Source organism: Mustela putorius, unplaced genomic scaffold (genome assembly GCF_011764305.1).
Source record: "Mustela putorius furo isolate JIRA1106 unplaced genomic scaffold, ASM1176430v1.1 tig00000731_pilon_pilon_pilon, whole genome shotgun sequence".
Classification (NCBI taxonomy): domain Eukaryota; kingdom Metazoa; phylum Chordata; class Mammalia; order Carnivora; family Mustelidae; genus Mustela; species Mustela putorius.
This window is the reverse complement of record NW_025421461.1, coordinates 2,707,684-2,723,734: the sequence shown is the minus strand read 5'-3', so window position 1 is coordinate 2,723,734 and position 16,051 is coordinate 2,707,684. Positions and strand designations below refer to the sequence as shown.

The window sequence follows — 16,051 nt, the reverse complement described above, 5'->3', positions numbered from 1 at the left end:
CATCTAAGCAAAAGATCAACAAGGAAATAAAGGCTTTAAATGACTGGACCAGATGGACTTCACAGATATATTTAGAACGTTCCATCCCAAAGCAACAGAATACATATTAATCTCTAGTACACATGGAACATTCTCCAGGATAGATCACATCCTGGGTCACAAATCAGGTCTCAATTGGTACCAAAAGATTGGGATCATTCCCTGCATATTTTCAGAACACACTATTTTGAAACTAGAACTCAACCACAAAAGGAAAGTTGGAAAGAACTCAAATACATAGAGGCTAAAGAGCATCCTATTAAAGAATGAATGGGTCAACCAGGAAATTAAAGAAGAATTTTAAAAATTCAGGGAAACAAATGAAAATGAAAACACAACTGTTCAAAATCTTTGGGACACAGCAAAGGCGGTCATGAGAGGAAAGTATATAGCAATACAAGTCTTTCTCAAGAAACAAGAAAGTTCTCAAGTATACAAACCAAACCTACACCTAAAGGAGCTGAAGAGAGAAATACAAATAAAGCCTAAGCCCAGTGGGAGAAGAGACATAATGAAGATCATAGCAGAAATCAATGAACTAGAAACCAAAAGAACAGTAGAACAAATCAATGAATCTAGGAGCTGGTTCTTTGAAAGAATAAATAAGATTGATAACCCCCTGGCCAGACTTATCAAAAAGAAAAGAGAAAGGACCCAAATAAATGAAATCATGAATGAAAGAGGAGAGATCACATCCAACACCAAATAAATACAAACAATTATAAGAACATATTATGAGCAACTATACACCAGCAAATTTGACAATCTGGAAGAAATGGATGCGTTCCTAGAGACACAAAAACTACCAAAATTGAACCAGGAAGAAAGAGAAAACCTGAACAGACCCATAACCAGTAAGGGGATTGAAACAGTCATCAAAAATCTCCCAAAAAACAAGAGCTTACAGCGAGATAGCTTTCCAGGGGAATTCTGCCAAACATTTAAAGAAGAATTAATACCTATTCTCCTGAAATGTTCCAAAAAAATAGAAATGGAAGGAAAACTTCCAAACTCATTTTTATGAGGCCAGCATTACCTTGATCCCAAAACCAGACAAAAGGTCCCCATCAAAAAGGAGAATTACAGACCAATATTCTTGATGAATATGGATGCAAAAATTCTCACCACAATACTAGTCAATAGGATCCAACAGTACATTAAAGGGATTATTCACCATGACCAACCGGGATTTATTCCTGGGTTGCAAGTTTGGTTCAACATTCGCAAATCAATCAATGTGATACAATACATTAATAAAAGAAATAACAAGAACTGTATGATACTCTCAGTAGATGCTGAAAAAGCATTTGACAAAGTACAGCATCCTTTTTTGGTCAAAACTTCACAGTCTAGGAATAGACAGTACATACCTCAATATGATCAAAGCCATCTATGAAAAACCCACAGTGAATATCATTCTTTATGGAGAAAAACTGAGAGCTTTTCTGCTAAGGTCAGACATGGCAGGGATGTCCATTATCACCCCTGTTATTCAACATAGTACTAGAAATCCTAGCCTCAGCAATCAGATAACAAAAAGAAATAAAAGGCATCTGAATTGGCAAAGAAGTTGTCAAACTCTCACTTTTTGCAGATGATATAATACTTTATGTGGGAAACCCAAAATATTCCACTCCAAAGCTGCTAGAACTCATACAGGAATTCAGTAAGGTGTCAGGATATAAAATCAATGTTCAGAAATAAGTTGCATTTCTACACACCAACAGCAAGACAGAAGAAAGAGAAATTGAGGAGTCAATCCCATTTACAATTGCACCCAAAACCATAAGATACCTAGGAATAAACCTAACCAAAGAGGCAAGGGATCTGTACATGGCAAAGTACAGAACACTCATGAAAGAAACTGAGGAAGACGCAAAGAAATGAAAAATGTTCCATGCTGGGTGCCTGGGTGGCTCAGTGGTTAAGCCTCTGCCTTCGGCTCAGGTCATGATCTCAGGGTACTGGGATCAAGCCCCACATTGGGCACTCTGCTCAGCAGGGAGCCTGCTTCCCCCTCCTCCTCTGCCTGCCTCTCTGCCTACTTGTGATCTCTCTCTCTCTCTCTCTGTGTCAAATAAATAAATAAATAAATAAATCTTTTAAAAAAATGTTCCATGCTCATGGATTGGAGGAACAAATATTGTGAAAATGTCTATGCTACCTAGAGCAATCAACACATTCAAAGCAATCCCTAACAAAATACCATTAACTTTTTTCACAGAGCTGGAACAAATAATCCTAAAATTTGTATGGAACCAGAAAAGACCCTGAATAGGCATAGGAATGTTGAAAAACAAAACCAAAGTTGGTGGCATCACAATTCCAGACTTCAAGCTCTATGACAAGGCTGTAATCACCAAGACAGCATGGTACCGGCACAAAAACAGACACATAGATCAATGGAACAGAATAGAGAGCCCAGAAATTGCCCCTCAACTCTCTGGTCAACTAATCTTTGACAAAGGAGGAAAGAATGTACAATGGAAAAAAAAAGACAGTCTCTTCAACAAACAGTGTTGGGAAAACTGGACAGTCACATGTAGAAGAATGAAACTGGACCATTTCCTTATACTACATACAAAAATAGTCTCAAAAGGGATGAAAGACCTCAATGTGAGACAGGAATCCATCAAAATCCTTGAGGAGGACACAGGCAGCAACCTGTTTGACCTCAGCCACAGCAACTTCTTCCTAGATACATTGCCAAAGGCAAGAGAAGCAAGGGCAAAAATGAACTATTGGGACTTCATCAAGATCAAAAGCTTTTGGACAGCAAAGGAAACAGTCAACAAAACCAACAATTCCAAAGAATGGGAGAAGATATTTGCAAATGACGTATCTGTATGCCTTTATCTGTAATGGGCTAGTATCCAAAATCTATAAAGAAACTTATCAAACTCAACAACCAAAGAACAAATAATCCAATCAAGAAATGGGCAGAAGATAAGAAAAGACATTTCTGCAACACAGACATCCAAATGGCCAACAGACATGTGAAAAGGTGCTCAACATCATTCAGCATCAGGGAAATACAAATCAAAACCACCGTGAGATACCACCTCACACCAGTCAAAGCGACTATAATTAACAAGTTAGAAAATGGCAGAAGTTGGCGAGGATGTGGAGAAAGGGGGACCCTCCTACAGTGTTGGTGGGAATGCAAGCTGGTGCAGCCACTCTGGAAAACAGTATGGAGGTTCCTCAAAAAGCTGAAAATAGAGCTACCCTATGACCCATCAATCACACTACCAGGTATTTACCCTAAAGATACAAATGTAGTGATCTGAAGGGGCACATATACCTGAATATTTATAGCAACAATGTCTACAACAGCCAAACTATGGAAAGAATCTAGATGTCCATCAATGGACAAAGATAAATGGATAAAGAAGATGTGGTGTATAAATACAATGGAATACTATGCAGCCATCAAAGAAACCCAGAAATCTTGCCATTTGCCATGACGTGGGTGGAACTAGAGGGTATTACACTAAGCAAAATAAGTCAATCAGGGAAAGACAATTATCATATGATTTCTCTGATATGAGGAATTTCAGAGTTATGGTGGTAGTAGGGATAGGGAGAGAGTAGGGGTAGGTAGTAGGGGGGTAGGGAGGGAAAAAATGACACAAGATGGGATCAGGAGGGAGAAAAACCGTAAGAGAGTCTTAATCTCAGGAAACAAACTGAGGGTTGCAGGTCAGAGGGGGAAGAGTAGGGTGGCTGGCTTATGGATGTTGGGGAGGGTATGTGCTATGGGGAGTGCTGTGAATTTTGTAAGCCTGATGATTCACAGACCTGAACCCCCGAAGCAAATAATACGTTATATGTTTAAAAAAAAGAAACAAAAGTGTTTTCCTCAACAGTGCAAGAGTCTGCCTTCTGTGTTACATAACATGGACATAAAATGGAGCCAGTTGTGTGTTTCCTCACTGCCCACCACCAGCCCACAATATTTCAGGTTTTTACCCCATTTCAAGGAGCAAATTTCCGTGTGAATTAGGGTTAGGATAGGCTCTGATACAGTAATACATAAACCCATTTATCTCATTCCCTTAATGCAGGTGAAGTTTCTTCCTTGCCCAGGGCATGGGTTAACACAAGTCCAGGGAACTAGGCACTCCTGCTTCATGCTATCAAGAGGCTACTACAGCAAAACACCACAGATCAGCTAGCTCGCAAACAACAAATATTTATATCTCACTGTTCTGGAGGTTCAGAAGTTCAACCTCATGAGGCCAGCAGATTTGGTGTGGTGACTGGTAAGAGCCTACTTCCTGGTTCATAGATGGCTGGCTACCACCTAGTGCCAAGGGACTAGTGATCTCTCTGGGATTCTTCTCCAAGGGCACTAATTCCATTTGTGAGGGCTCCATCCTCATGACCCCATTGCCTCCCAAATGTCCTACCTCCTAATACCATCACATGGTGGATTAGGATTTTGACATATGAATAGAATGGGGGTGGGGTTCAGTCCGCAGCAGGATTTAAGAAGGCCATCTCCAACATTGGGACTGGCCTCCAAAGCAGGAACTGTGAGCCAAATCCCCAGATCTCTAACCCAGAAACTTTTCACCTGAGAATCTTGGTGTTCATGACTTTCAACAGATCATAGAAATCAGCCAGGCTTTAGCATCCCGTCGGGACCTTGAGCACAGAGCCATGTGGGCTCTTGTGAATTCCAGAACGGATGTTAGAAACCTGGGAAGCCCCCTAATTGGGTTTGGGACCCAGTGGCCTGGTCATGGAGTCTGGAGAGACCTGTGGGGTGAGGGCTCACCTAAGCAAGGAACCAGACATCAGAAGCCTTGGGTTCAAGTCTTGGCTTACATCTGAGTAGCCATGTCTTTGAGCTTCCGTAGGAATGGGTACCCTATGGGCGGCATGAAATGGTTTCAAGACTTAAGGAAGGTGAGGTTTGGGAAGACGCTTTGAAATTAAAAGGCACAAGACAAATACTACATAACATGACTCATCTCGCTTCCGCCGAGCCCTTCCCCAACTTGGCTGACAGGTGACTTCCACTCAAAGATCAGGGTGAAGTAGCCCAGGGCAGCTCCTTCCAGCGCTGTTAGGTGGGAGTCTAGCTAGACAAAACCCTCCCTCAGGGACTCTTTGGAGGCCCCCGCAAAGGTCTAAGGCTGGCAGCGCCAAAGTCTGGGGGGATTTGTAGCTCATAGACCCACCACATGATGGAGGGGACCAATCCAGGAAACCTTTCTTGGCATACACCAGACAAAGTCTGGGCCCTACCCCTAGCTCTGGCTCCTTCTCCAAAAGTTAGAATCGCCCTCAGACCTCTGTCTTCACCCACCTGTCCCCACCCCAGGCCTTGGGATTTCTCTGTGTCATTACTTTGTCCCCAGTTTCCTAACTGAAGCTTTTCCTGCTGGGCCATGTGTCCCACACTATGTCCTTCTGCCTCAGTCCCCACAACACTGTTTCCCAGAGCTGAACAGGAGGGGTGGGGGGAGAAATCACCAAAGAGGGGCATCTTGATTTCAGTATGTGTGACCTTAAAAAAAAAAATCTCTCTTCTGACGTGTGTGGGGGACACCAGCTGCGTGCCTGGGAGTTTGGAGATCCCTGGCTTCTGCCTCAGGCTGGTGGGGAGCATTAGCTGACTCCCCTCTCGGGGTTTGCATCGGGAAAAGGCAGGGTTTGGACGCAGTGGCCCTGCTCTAATTCTAAGATGGGGAACTGAGGCAGAGGAGAAGCAGCAGGTGAACGCCCTGCAGAAGTGGGCCTGGGCTCCTCCTTCCTCTGAGGCTTTAGCAAGGACACCCCGGCTATGCCCCCGCTCGCTCCTTCTGCCAGGATAGATTTCAGGGGACAGTCTGTTTGCAAGGTTATCTGCAGCAGGAGAGACGAGGGGAGCAGGACCTCCTAGTTCTAGTGGAAGCCCTTGGCTTTTGATCTGAGCCCTCCCGCAACCCCCATGTGAGGCTTTGAATGTTCAGCTCCCAGATCTCTTGAATTTTAGCCTCCGTCTTCCTGACCCCATGTCCCCATAGTGGAGTGCCTTTATTTACCTCCCCGACCCCTGTGCTCCAAAGCCCTCTGGGAGCTGAATTCAAGTCCTGTGTCAATAATTTACTGGGAAGCTGAGGCTCAAGCAAACACACTTTATTTTTCACATAACGCGCCCATGAATATTTTACAGGGTAATAGCCTAGAAGTTTTCCGGCAGGACTTCCCTGTCCCATGGAAGGGCGCTGGGCCCTCTGGGTTCCTGTGGGGGACTGCACCCAGGTCTCCTGCAGACACAGGTTCGGGAAAGAGGGCATGCTCATGTCCAGGGTGGAAAGTGTTCCCTTTGCTGTCCCTTGCAGGACTTCAGACTTAGCGCTGCCTGGTTTAGCTCAGAGTGCAACAACTGGTGTTTTTCTTTGGCATCTACTGCATGGTGCGGATGGCATTCCAGAAAGAACCTCGGCACTCTGCTGTCCTAGCAGCCTCAACAAAGGACACAACCATGAGGGGACGGCTGCAGGGACCCCCATTCAAAGTGCACAGGTAGCCTCCCTGGGGAGGCAGAGGGTGGGGGAGGCCACCATTATCCTCCTGGGACAGCTTGGGGAAGTGTTGTCAGATCAAGCATCTCCACTCTGGGGTTCAGGCCCCTGTCCACCATACCTGGATTCTTTGGTTTTGCCCGGTGGCCCCTCCTTCTCTCTCTCCCCCAAGCCCCTCCTTTGTGCTCGGAGCCTGAGCACCAAGGTCACTCCACCTGGGACTTCTCCCATCTGTGAAGGGCTGAATCCTCTCTCCCCAGGGGAGACTTCAAGAAGGGCACCTTCTCAGCCTTCCTATAGTCCGGGGTCATCAGGGGGGAATAAGCCAGGGGGGAGCATGGAGCCTCGCTCTTGGTGGGAGACACTGGGGCCCAGTGGACCTGGGAATGTGGCAGGCTGATGGTCTGCCACCAGAAACAGGCCCTGTACTCTATTCCCTGCCCCCACACACCGCCTCCTGGGCCCAGGCGGGCTCTCCAGGGATCCTGGAGCCACCTCGATTGTCCAGCTCAGTCAGCCACCCAGACACTGGGCTTTCCGACGGGACAGTGCGGCACACAGCGGGGTGGGCCGTCGGCAGAACCCCCAACCCCTCCCCTCCCACACCTCCTTCCCCACCACCTGGCATCTCTTCCTCCCTTCGGCCTCCTGGGCGCACTCACTCTTCCTGCAACAGGGGCTCTCGGTCCCCTTCCTGCACCCTGTCGTCCTCCTCCTTCTCCATGCAGCCCACGGTGGCAGCCAAGCCAGCGCCCACGCCGCCCCCGACCACGGCGGCCCCCGTGGCTCCCACCGCGGCTCCGGCCGCCACCATCCCGGCCTCGGCAGCCAGCGCGGCCGCGGCCATGCCCGCGCCCACCACGCCACCCGCCAGGCCCATGAGCCCAGCCCCAACAGCGCCCCCCACAGCGGCCAGGTGGCCACAGAAGCGCATGGTGTACGAGTCCATGAAGACCTTGGCCTCGGCCTGCAGCTCGGCCTCCAGGGCGTCCAGGGTCTGCTCTCTGCCCTTGCACAGCAGGGCGGCCCCGTGACGGGCCAGGATGGCATCCTTCTGTGCCGCCAGGAGGTTGCGCATGGTGTCGGGCAGCACCCGGAGCGCGGAGAAAATGCGCTTGGTGGCCACGTCCTGCGGCGGGGAGACAGGAAGCAAGCTGACCGCCCACCCGGTAGCCCCGGGGCCTGGCCTCCCGCGTGGGGGCCGCGGCTCACCTGCTGCCGCACGTACTCCTCGAACTCCTTCTTGGCAGCTTCCACCGTCCTCAGGTCGTGCAGCTGGGCGGCCATCTGTCCACGGCAAAGCCAGGCTGCCTCCCTTCTCCAGCTCCCGCCCTCGGCTGCATCCCAGGGACGCCCCCCCCGCAACCCTCCGCCCTCCCCACCCCTGCCCCCCGTACCTCATCTGCGGAGGCGAACCCGGGCCCGGTCCTCCCCATCCAGCCCGAGAGGTTCTGCGGGGACATCAGGGGAGGGGTCAGGGCAGGCAGGGGTTCCGCTGGCTCTCCGGGGCCTGGGGCGGGGGTGGTGGGGGAGTGGGGGGCGCACCTTGATTTCCTGAGCTAACTGCTGCCCAGTGAGCAGGCGTCTGTCCCCCCTGGCCACCGGGCGGCCCTCGCTCCAGTAGCCCTGGCAGCGGCTCTTGGCGTGCTGGGGGGCTGCGTTCAGCACATCTGCCACGTAGGCACAGAGGTGGCCCAAATCGTCATCTGTGTCTGAGGAAGAGATTCCTCATGCTGAGGACACCCAGGGCTGGGCAGGACCGGGCTTTGGGAGGAGAAAGGGTGTCAGAGGGAGGGAGAAGTTCGCTGTGGCCAGGGGCCAGGGGGTGGCCTGGAGGAGGGCTCCCGGGGACACTTACCACTGGGGCTTCCGTGGCCTTTGCTGGCCCACTGCCCTCCCAGAGCAGGCAAGAGGTAACAGCGGGCTCGCCTCCCTTGGAGCAGCTCCTGAACCTTGGGGTACTTGCCAGAGGATTTCTGAGAGAGGGATGAGGAGACCTCTGAGCTAGGAACCAGGCTCCTGCTCTTGGCCTCCTCCTCCTGCCCCTCCCCTTCTGCCATGTTCCCCCATCCCCCTTCCTTCCCCTCCTGCACCCCTCACCTGGATGATGTCACCCACGCAGCCCAGCCCAGCCTTGTTGGAGTGGGATGAGTCACGCACTAAGAGATCTAGGTGCTGGAAGAGAATGAGTCCTGACACCAGCAGCCAGGGGGTGGAGGTGGGGGGTGGTTAGAGTCTGGGGTGACAGGTCCAGAAATGGGTGTCTCACCTGGATTGGCACCATCCCATAATGCCTGCCCATCACCTCGGCTACGTGGACAAACATCTGGGGATGAGGCACCAAGGATCATGGCTGGGGTCACCCCGAGAACTGTGGCTCCCTCTCCTCTGGGCCCACTGGAGGACCCCCATCCCCACCCCCACCCTGACACCCACCCTATCCCCCACACTCCCAACTCTGGGACTCTTGTGCCTCTCCCAACCAGTCATCTTGAGCTTCACCCTCTGCCCTCAAGCCCCGCCCAGCCCAGCTTCGGGTCACGAACTCCTAGGCCGGAAGTGGAGGGCACCCCAGGATGGCTGGTCCAGGCCCCAGCCTTATTGTCGGGGCAGGGATGCAGCGGCAGCCCAGGACCAGATTTCCTCCTCACCTCCAAATATTCCAGGTCTGTATCCTTCAGCTCCGGGGAGGTGTTGAGGATCTGGAACCAAGGAGAACAAGATGGAAGAGGGTCTGCAAAGGCAAAGAGATACTGGGAAGACCCCGGTGAGGAAGGAGCTCGCAGGCCGACCGTGGGGCCGGGACCCGGGAGACACCTGCCTAGGGGCCTCTGCGTCTGCAGGGCCTGGGCTGGTTCTAAGGGACCAGGGACTGGAAGGCAGGCCCCGGGAATGGTCCTGCTGCCCCTTAGCAGCTCCTGGGTACCTTTGACTTCCCTTTTGAACTTCCGGACTGGGGGCATCCCTCCCTTGCATGGGTAATCCCAGAATCTGTGCGGGAGTGGGGGGCTGCAGACACAGAAGTCTGGGAGATAAGGGTAAGCATCCAGAGCAGTCCCTGGACCAGCGGGGGTGCTGTCAGGTCCCAGTCCTGGAGAGAGGGGAGCTGGAGCAGAGCCCATGGGGCGGGACGCCAGGTCACAGCGCCCTCACCTGGTAGGAGCTCAGCATCGTGGTGAGGGCACAGAGCTTGGTCCTGGTTTCTCTGCTAAGCTCCGGGCTCATGGCGTCCCCTGTGTCCACCAGGAACACGGCCACCTGCACAGGGGTCAGGGGAGGGGGGAGATGAGCCAAGGGGTCAGGCCTGCCTCACTCCTCCATGCGCTCCTCGGTCCCTGCGCTCTGTCCACCCCGTCTTCCTGTCCCTGCCCCCAAAGCTTTCTTCCTCCATCCCCCTCCCCTTTGCTATGATCTCTTCTGTCATCCCCCAACCTCTTCACTACCCGGCTCCCTCACCCAATAATCTTCAACCCCTATGCCCCTCGTGCCCCTCACCTTCCTCCCCTCCTTCCCCAGCAGGAAGGGGTGACTCCACATCCATACGCCCCTCGTGAGGTTATTGGCACCCCACCTGAATCCCTGCAGGGACCCCCCTCCTCTTGGCCAGCCGCCCTCCCCTGACTCCTGCAAGGCAGAAAAGAGCGCATCCGTTGGTCCATGCAGGCCCCCATTTCCCACCCAAAGCCAGGCTGGGAGCACACCCCCCAAACCCGCCCCCTCCCCCAGGCCCCTCCCCTAACCCCCTGCCCCAGCCCCACCCTCACCAGGCCCGGCAGGCCCCGGAGCAGGTGGTTGAGGAGGAAGGCTTTCCCTGAGTGCTGCTCCCCCAGGACAGCCAGGAGGCAGACAGGGGTGTCCCTGGCCAGGGGGTGCTTCAGGCAGCGGTTGATGGCCCCCATCCTCAGGATGAGGCCCCCCGAGGCATTGATTCGCACCAGCAGCAGTGGCTCGGCCCTCACAGCACAGGTCTCCTGCGCCAGGAGAAGGAAGTTTCCCTGAGCGGCCAGGCCGGGCTGTGGGACCCCAGACTCCATTCCCCACCCTGACATCCTAAAATAGGGCCAAAGCCGCTGGGTCCGTGGGAGATTGCAGCTGGTTCCCCCCACGCCGCACCTCCTGCCCTGCTGCCCTGCGCCCTGCACCGAGGCTTGGTCCCCCGACCTGCAGCACAGCGGGCAGAGGCCTCTGTGGCAGGAGCTTCATCTTCTCCCCCAGACTCCGGAGGCCCCGCTTCTGCTTGCAGATTTTCCGGCACTCGGGGCAGCAGGGCGGCTCACAGCCGGGGACGCGGTGTGTGCTGAAGCAGCGCGTGCAGAAGTCATGGCCACAGTCCAGCGAGATGGGTTCCCGCAGCCTCTCCAGGCAGATGGAGCAGGCAGGAAGCTCCCGGGGTGTCGCGGGCCGGGACCCCAGGCCCAGCTCCAACTTGGGGAAGGGCGTGTGGGACCTAGGGTGGGGTGGGGTGGCAGAGCAGACTGTTGGGAGCTGCCTGGGGGGGGGCAGTGCAGGGAATACAGGCCGGGAGTTTGGGGGTGCAGGGTGCTCCCAGAGAGGCCACATTCTGCCTGTTCCGCACTGACTTGGACCCCAGAGCCAGGGACCCCAGAGTGGGGACAGCAGAGCAGCAGGGAGACATGGGATCAGTGCTCCAGGCAAGGAGAAGCCGGGATGGAGTCCTAACCTCCCCCCACCACCACGGTGAACTCCTGCACAACTGATCTGGGCCCTGGGTTCCTAAACTGCCAAGAGGAGAGGTTAGCAGCCCCTGCCTCATGGGGCTGTTGGAGTGCCTGGTGCCTGGTACAAATGCTCCCTCAAACCCCTCTCCCACAGCCTTGCACTGCAACAGCTCCCAGCGGGAGTCACTGGCTCCCGTGGGACCATCAAGAGAGGGTGGGAGCCTCCCAGTGGTGGGGCAGATGGCCCTGTTTTTTATAAGATCTCTTTTGCACTCCTTCTCAGAGCTGGATTTGGTCTCTGAGCTGTACCTACTGGATTCTCCCTGCCCCTCCCTCCACAGCCGGTCAGGTCCAGCTTTGGTCCCTCCCCTGGGGCAGCCTTCAGGAGGCTGGTGACCACAGGGCCCGGGTTCCTGGACTCATGAACAGCAAGCAGGCCTTGGAGCAGTCCTGCCGGCAGGCCCTGCCACTTACCAACTGTTGCGACTGCTTCCCATGAAGCTCCGTTTTCTCTCCTTGGAGACAAAATTGGGGGGAGGGGGGTTGGAATAAAACGTTGTCTAGAAAAGAATCCAGATTTCTGTCCTCCTGGGTCTCAGTGGCCTCCATCCCCCTTCCTCAGACCCATCCCTCGTCCCCAGGTGGCCCCTTCCCACCCCCACCTGCCCTCCCCCCCCAAATCTCAGGCCCCAAGACTTGCCTGTTTGCCGAGCCGGTGACAAAAGGAGATGATTGACAAGGCGGACCTCGGCATGGGGGGGCTGGGAGTGGGGAGAGGTCTGCAAGCAAAGAGAGGAGACCCGAGGCAGAGACCCGGTCAGCGGCAGCAGGGATGGCTTTCCTCCTGGAGGGGCCAGCCGAGCTGCGGCAGGTGGAGGGTCGGTGGGTGGGTGGGGGATGGTCTCCCCAGAGGAGCCGACACGGACTCGTCAGAGCTGGAAAATAGATGTGACAGTCAGGAAAGAGGAGGCTGCCTCTGGACTCACCCCAGGGGGAGGAGACAGGACTGCGGGAACCAGGGCTCTGGAGGAGGGAGGGACGGAGCCAGGCCCAGAATCCCTGGCAGAGGCTGGGATGCAGGCAAGCGAGGTGGTGAGTCGCCATGGAGACGGAAGGGAAAGATAAGGACAGGGAGGGGGGGAGGAGAGATGGAGAGAGAGAAGCCATATGGGTGCATGGCAGAGATGAAGCCGTGGGCAGGCAGTGCCCCTACTGGTCCAGCCAGGGTTCTTCCGGGGCCACGAGCACGGTGTGCAAAAGGAGGGGTGTGGGAAATGGGGGACGGCACCGCCGGAGCTGACCTGGAGAGAGAACGGGAACCTCCCTTCCCTCACTGGAGGATCATTTCACTGAGCACCTGCTCTATGTGGGGCCCCAGGATGCTGGCCTAGTGCACGTGGCCCTGTGCCTTCCCTCCCACCCAGGCTTGGCTTGCTGGTGCTGAGTCCCAGCTTCAGCTCCACCCAGACCCCTGACATCTCTGACATTGGCTGTGTGTCCCTTGGTGTCTTCCTGCTCCCATGGCTTTCACCCTGCAAGCTTGTGACTGTCATCTCTGGACCTTCTAACTGCCTCCTGGCTGGGCCCTTCCCATCTGCTGCCCAGTGCACAGCAAGCATCACCCCCCTCCCCCAGCCCCACTGCTCCATGCTGCTCCATGCAGCTCCAACACTGGCCATGGCACCCTACAGCTCTCAGATCAAAATCCAAACCTTCTGGCCTCCATCTGTGGGCCTGAAACTTCCTCTCTGGGCTTTGCCCTCTCTCACCCTTCTCTGCTTCTGTACCTTGGCTCCATGTTCCCCCTGCCTACTGTAAGGGGCTCCCGTCCTCCCTCCTAAGAGACCCAGCTCAGATGCCATCCCCTCCTGGAGCCTCCCTGCCTCCCCTTCCCAAATGGATGTGACCTTGCCGTCAGGTGGCTCATGGCCAGGCACCTGACTGTGATCCGTTCCGAGTGGCTGCTCCAAGGCTTGATTCCCAGGGGCCTTGGGTGCTTCCCTTCACTCCTCTGAGCTCGATGGGTCACAAGCACATACAGAAAGCCACTTGCCCAGGGGAAGCTATTCTTAAGCCCGAGGTGCCGAACGCAGAGGAGAAGCAGGATGGATTCACCTGGAGAAGCCCAGTAGAGACGCCTGCCCCAGCAGGCGTAGGCTGGTTATCACTCACCACTCACTCTGGTTTTTCACACTTGGAAAGGTGATGGCACCGGACATACACCCAAGAAGCTGGCCCTGGTCACTCTAGCTTGCTGTGCGGATGATGGATTAGAAGAAGGACGGGGCTGGAGGTGGGCGGGCGGCCAGCTACAAAGGCTGGGGCCCCCACCCAGGCCAGGCACTGAGAGAGCCACTTGCTGTCAACGACTGTGGGGACAAGCCCCGCAGAGTGACAGGCCGGGGAAACACATTCCATCCTAGGGCTGAGAGCCCTCCTGCTCCACAAGGAAGGTTTGGCCTCCAACCCTTTGCTCTTAGAGTCTCCTGCTGGTAACTGGGACTCGGAGGGGCACCCCTTGCCCAGGGAGACCAGCTGTGGAGGTGAGGTGTGGATGGCGCCATTCTATCCACGAGGCTCTATAGGCCTGTGAATGTTTCTATGGTCTCCCAGAAGGGCTGAAATCTGAGAATCTCCAAACTACAAGCAGAAAACGTCACAGTAAACGTATTACGTGCTGAGTTTGGCGCCTGCTTCCCTCTATATGAGGTCGACTGGTAAGACCAACAGGCTTATCATCCAGGAAGTCAGATTGAAGTCAGGAGTGCCACCGAGTCCAGAAACGTTTCCTGAGCATCTGCTAAGTGCTGAGCACCAAGCTAGATCCTGGGATCGGTGTCATGTGTTCCTACACACTAACAAGTAATTTTTTTTTTTTTTTACCAAATTCACCACTGTAAAGATTATACAGATTCTCTTTCAAAAATTCAGGGCAGGGGTGCCTGGGGGCCTCCGTCGGTCGAGCGTCTGCCTTCGGCTCAGGTCATGATCTCCTGGTCCTGGGATGGAGCCCCGCATCTGGCTCGTTGCTCAGTGGGGAGCCTGCTTCTCCCTCTGCCTCTGCCCCTCCCCCCAACTCTCTCTCAAATAAATAAATAAAATCTTAAAAACAAACAAATAATTCAGGGCCAAAAAATAACAATTCAGTGTGGGCTCTGGGCAACTCTTGTTTGGGCATGTCTGCTCTGATGGGGAAGGAGATTTCCCCAAGGTCAAAGTTTTGGAGGATTGCAGGTAAGCCCTGCTCAGGAGGGGAGACTAAGAGACTAAGAGGTGGCCCGGTGCCCCTGAGCAGGGACCACAGTGTCTGGAAAGGAAAGGAGAAAACTCTGGTCTGCCTTGCCCCTTGGTTTCACAGGGTCCCCAACCCATGCCAGGGACCGTTAGGGTCAGGAAAGTTCCCACTGAGCCAGGCCTGGCCCTGCAAGGAAGACAGGCCTCCGGGGTGCTCCTGAGTGACTTCAGAGAAAGCTGAGCCCACAGGGAGAGGCTAGGGCCAGAGGGTGGCCCTGGGTTTCAGAAGCCTGTACTATGGAGCGGGGGTGAATTTGTTCATTCCTTTACCCCACAAACGTGATGTCTCCTCCCACTCTGTGGGCCCAGCTCCCGGGGGCCCAGCTCAGGCTGCTGACCTCCTGATCCCTGGCTCCAGCTTCCAGCCTAGGGAGAGGTGATGGGGAGTCGCTTCCACCTAAGGATGATCTCCCAGACTATGCCCCTGTTTGGGAAGGCTGCGGGGTTCCCTGATGCAGGCGGTAGCTGGTACACACACATACACACACACACACACACACACACACACACTCGCATGTGTGCCAAGGCCTTCCTACTTGTGCATGCTCACACATGAGCTCACACTTACTCCCATGTGCACACACACGAGCCACACGCTCCTACCCATGGGTGTTGTCCACACACCCTACGTGCATGAACTCGCCCTGCGTAACACAACCTACAAGGGAAGCACTACATTACTCCCATTTTGTAGAGGAAGAAACAGGTCAGAGAGGCTTAGCCACTTGTCCAAGGTCACACAGCCATTTATGGAAGAGCTGGAATCCAAACCCAGACAGTCAGGCTCCAACACCCATACCGTTGGTTTCCTGGTGGCAGAAGTCATGTCTGCTGTCATCAGCCTGGAAAGGAGTTTGTGGTCTTGCTGTGTGTCACTATGCAATTTGCTAAATTCTGAGAAGGAAAGAAACATTGGCCTAGGCCTGGTCTAGGTGGAGATTGGAATTAGGAATCAGGCAACTTCTTTGTGGGTGGTTCTGATCCCAGTTTGCTGTGTGACCTTGGGCAAGTCACTGATCTTCTCTGGGCCTCAGTTTCCTGATGTGTAAGTGGAAGGGGGATCAATGAGACCAGAGGGCCTGTCTGCTGGAGAGTTCTGCTGCTCTCCTGCCTCCCTGGCCTGGAGCTTCTGGAGGGCATGGGGCAGGCCGGCACTCACCAGGAAGCCTGACATAGTAGACACAGGTGAGTACTGGGTCCCTCCCCGTCCAGCCTCGCCACCTGGACAGCTTGCCCTCCTCTCTGCTCCTAGGAACTACTGCCAGCGAGGTGCAGGCCATTGTCGGGGGGTGGGGTGAGGGTGGTCATCACACCCTCCCTCACTGCCGCTGCAATCCAGCCATCCCCACACCCCAGCCTCCACCCAGCTCCCCAAGCACTTCCTGCTGGGTGACTGGTTGGGAGAAAGTGAAGAAAACACGCCTCCATCTGGGGCGGAGGAGACATCCTTCCACCCAACTCCACCCTGAACCCAGCCATGCTGCTCTTCACTTCCCAGTCCCTGCCCTCTCTGCCCACTCC

The 16,051-nt window shown here is 54.4% G+C and overlaps 1 protein-coding gene across 3 annotated transcripts; it reads right to left on the bottom strand.

The window, feature by feature from the left end:
- Positions 1–6,153: 6,153 nt before the first annotated feature.
- On the bottom strand, positions 6,154–12,400 carry RNF112 (ring finger protein 112). Of its 3 annotated transcripts, XM_004776564.3 has the most exons (15): positions 12,223–12,396; positions 11,937–12,015; positions 11,711–11,751; positions 10,719–11,004; positions 10,322–10,528; positions 10,053–10,181; positions 9,711–9,815; positions 9,209–9,259; positions 8,827–8,883; positions 8,658–8,732; positions 8,416–8,533; positions 8,103–8,269; positions 7,955–8,008; positions 7,770–7,844; positions 6,154–7,686 (listed from the first exon to the last, which is right to left on the bottom strand). In XM_004776564.3, exons 2-15 carry the CDS (start codon positions 11,988–11,990, stop codon positions 7,216–7,218), a joined length of 1,890 nt encoding a protein of 629 aa, XP_004776621.3. In that variant the 5' UTR covers positions 11,991–12,015; positions 12,223–12,396; the 3' UTR covers positions 6,154–7,215. The 3 variants fall into 3 exon arrangements, with proteins under 3 accessions (XP_004776621.3, XP_012903345.2, XP_044939607.1); XM_013047891.2 differs by lacking the exon at positions 10,322–10,528 and having other exon boundaries at positions 12,223–12,400; XM_045083672.1 differs by lacking the exon at positions 12,223–12,396 and having other exon boundaries at positions 11,937–12,216.
- Between the last annotated feature and the right edge of the window lie 3,651 nt (positions 12,401–16,051).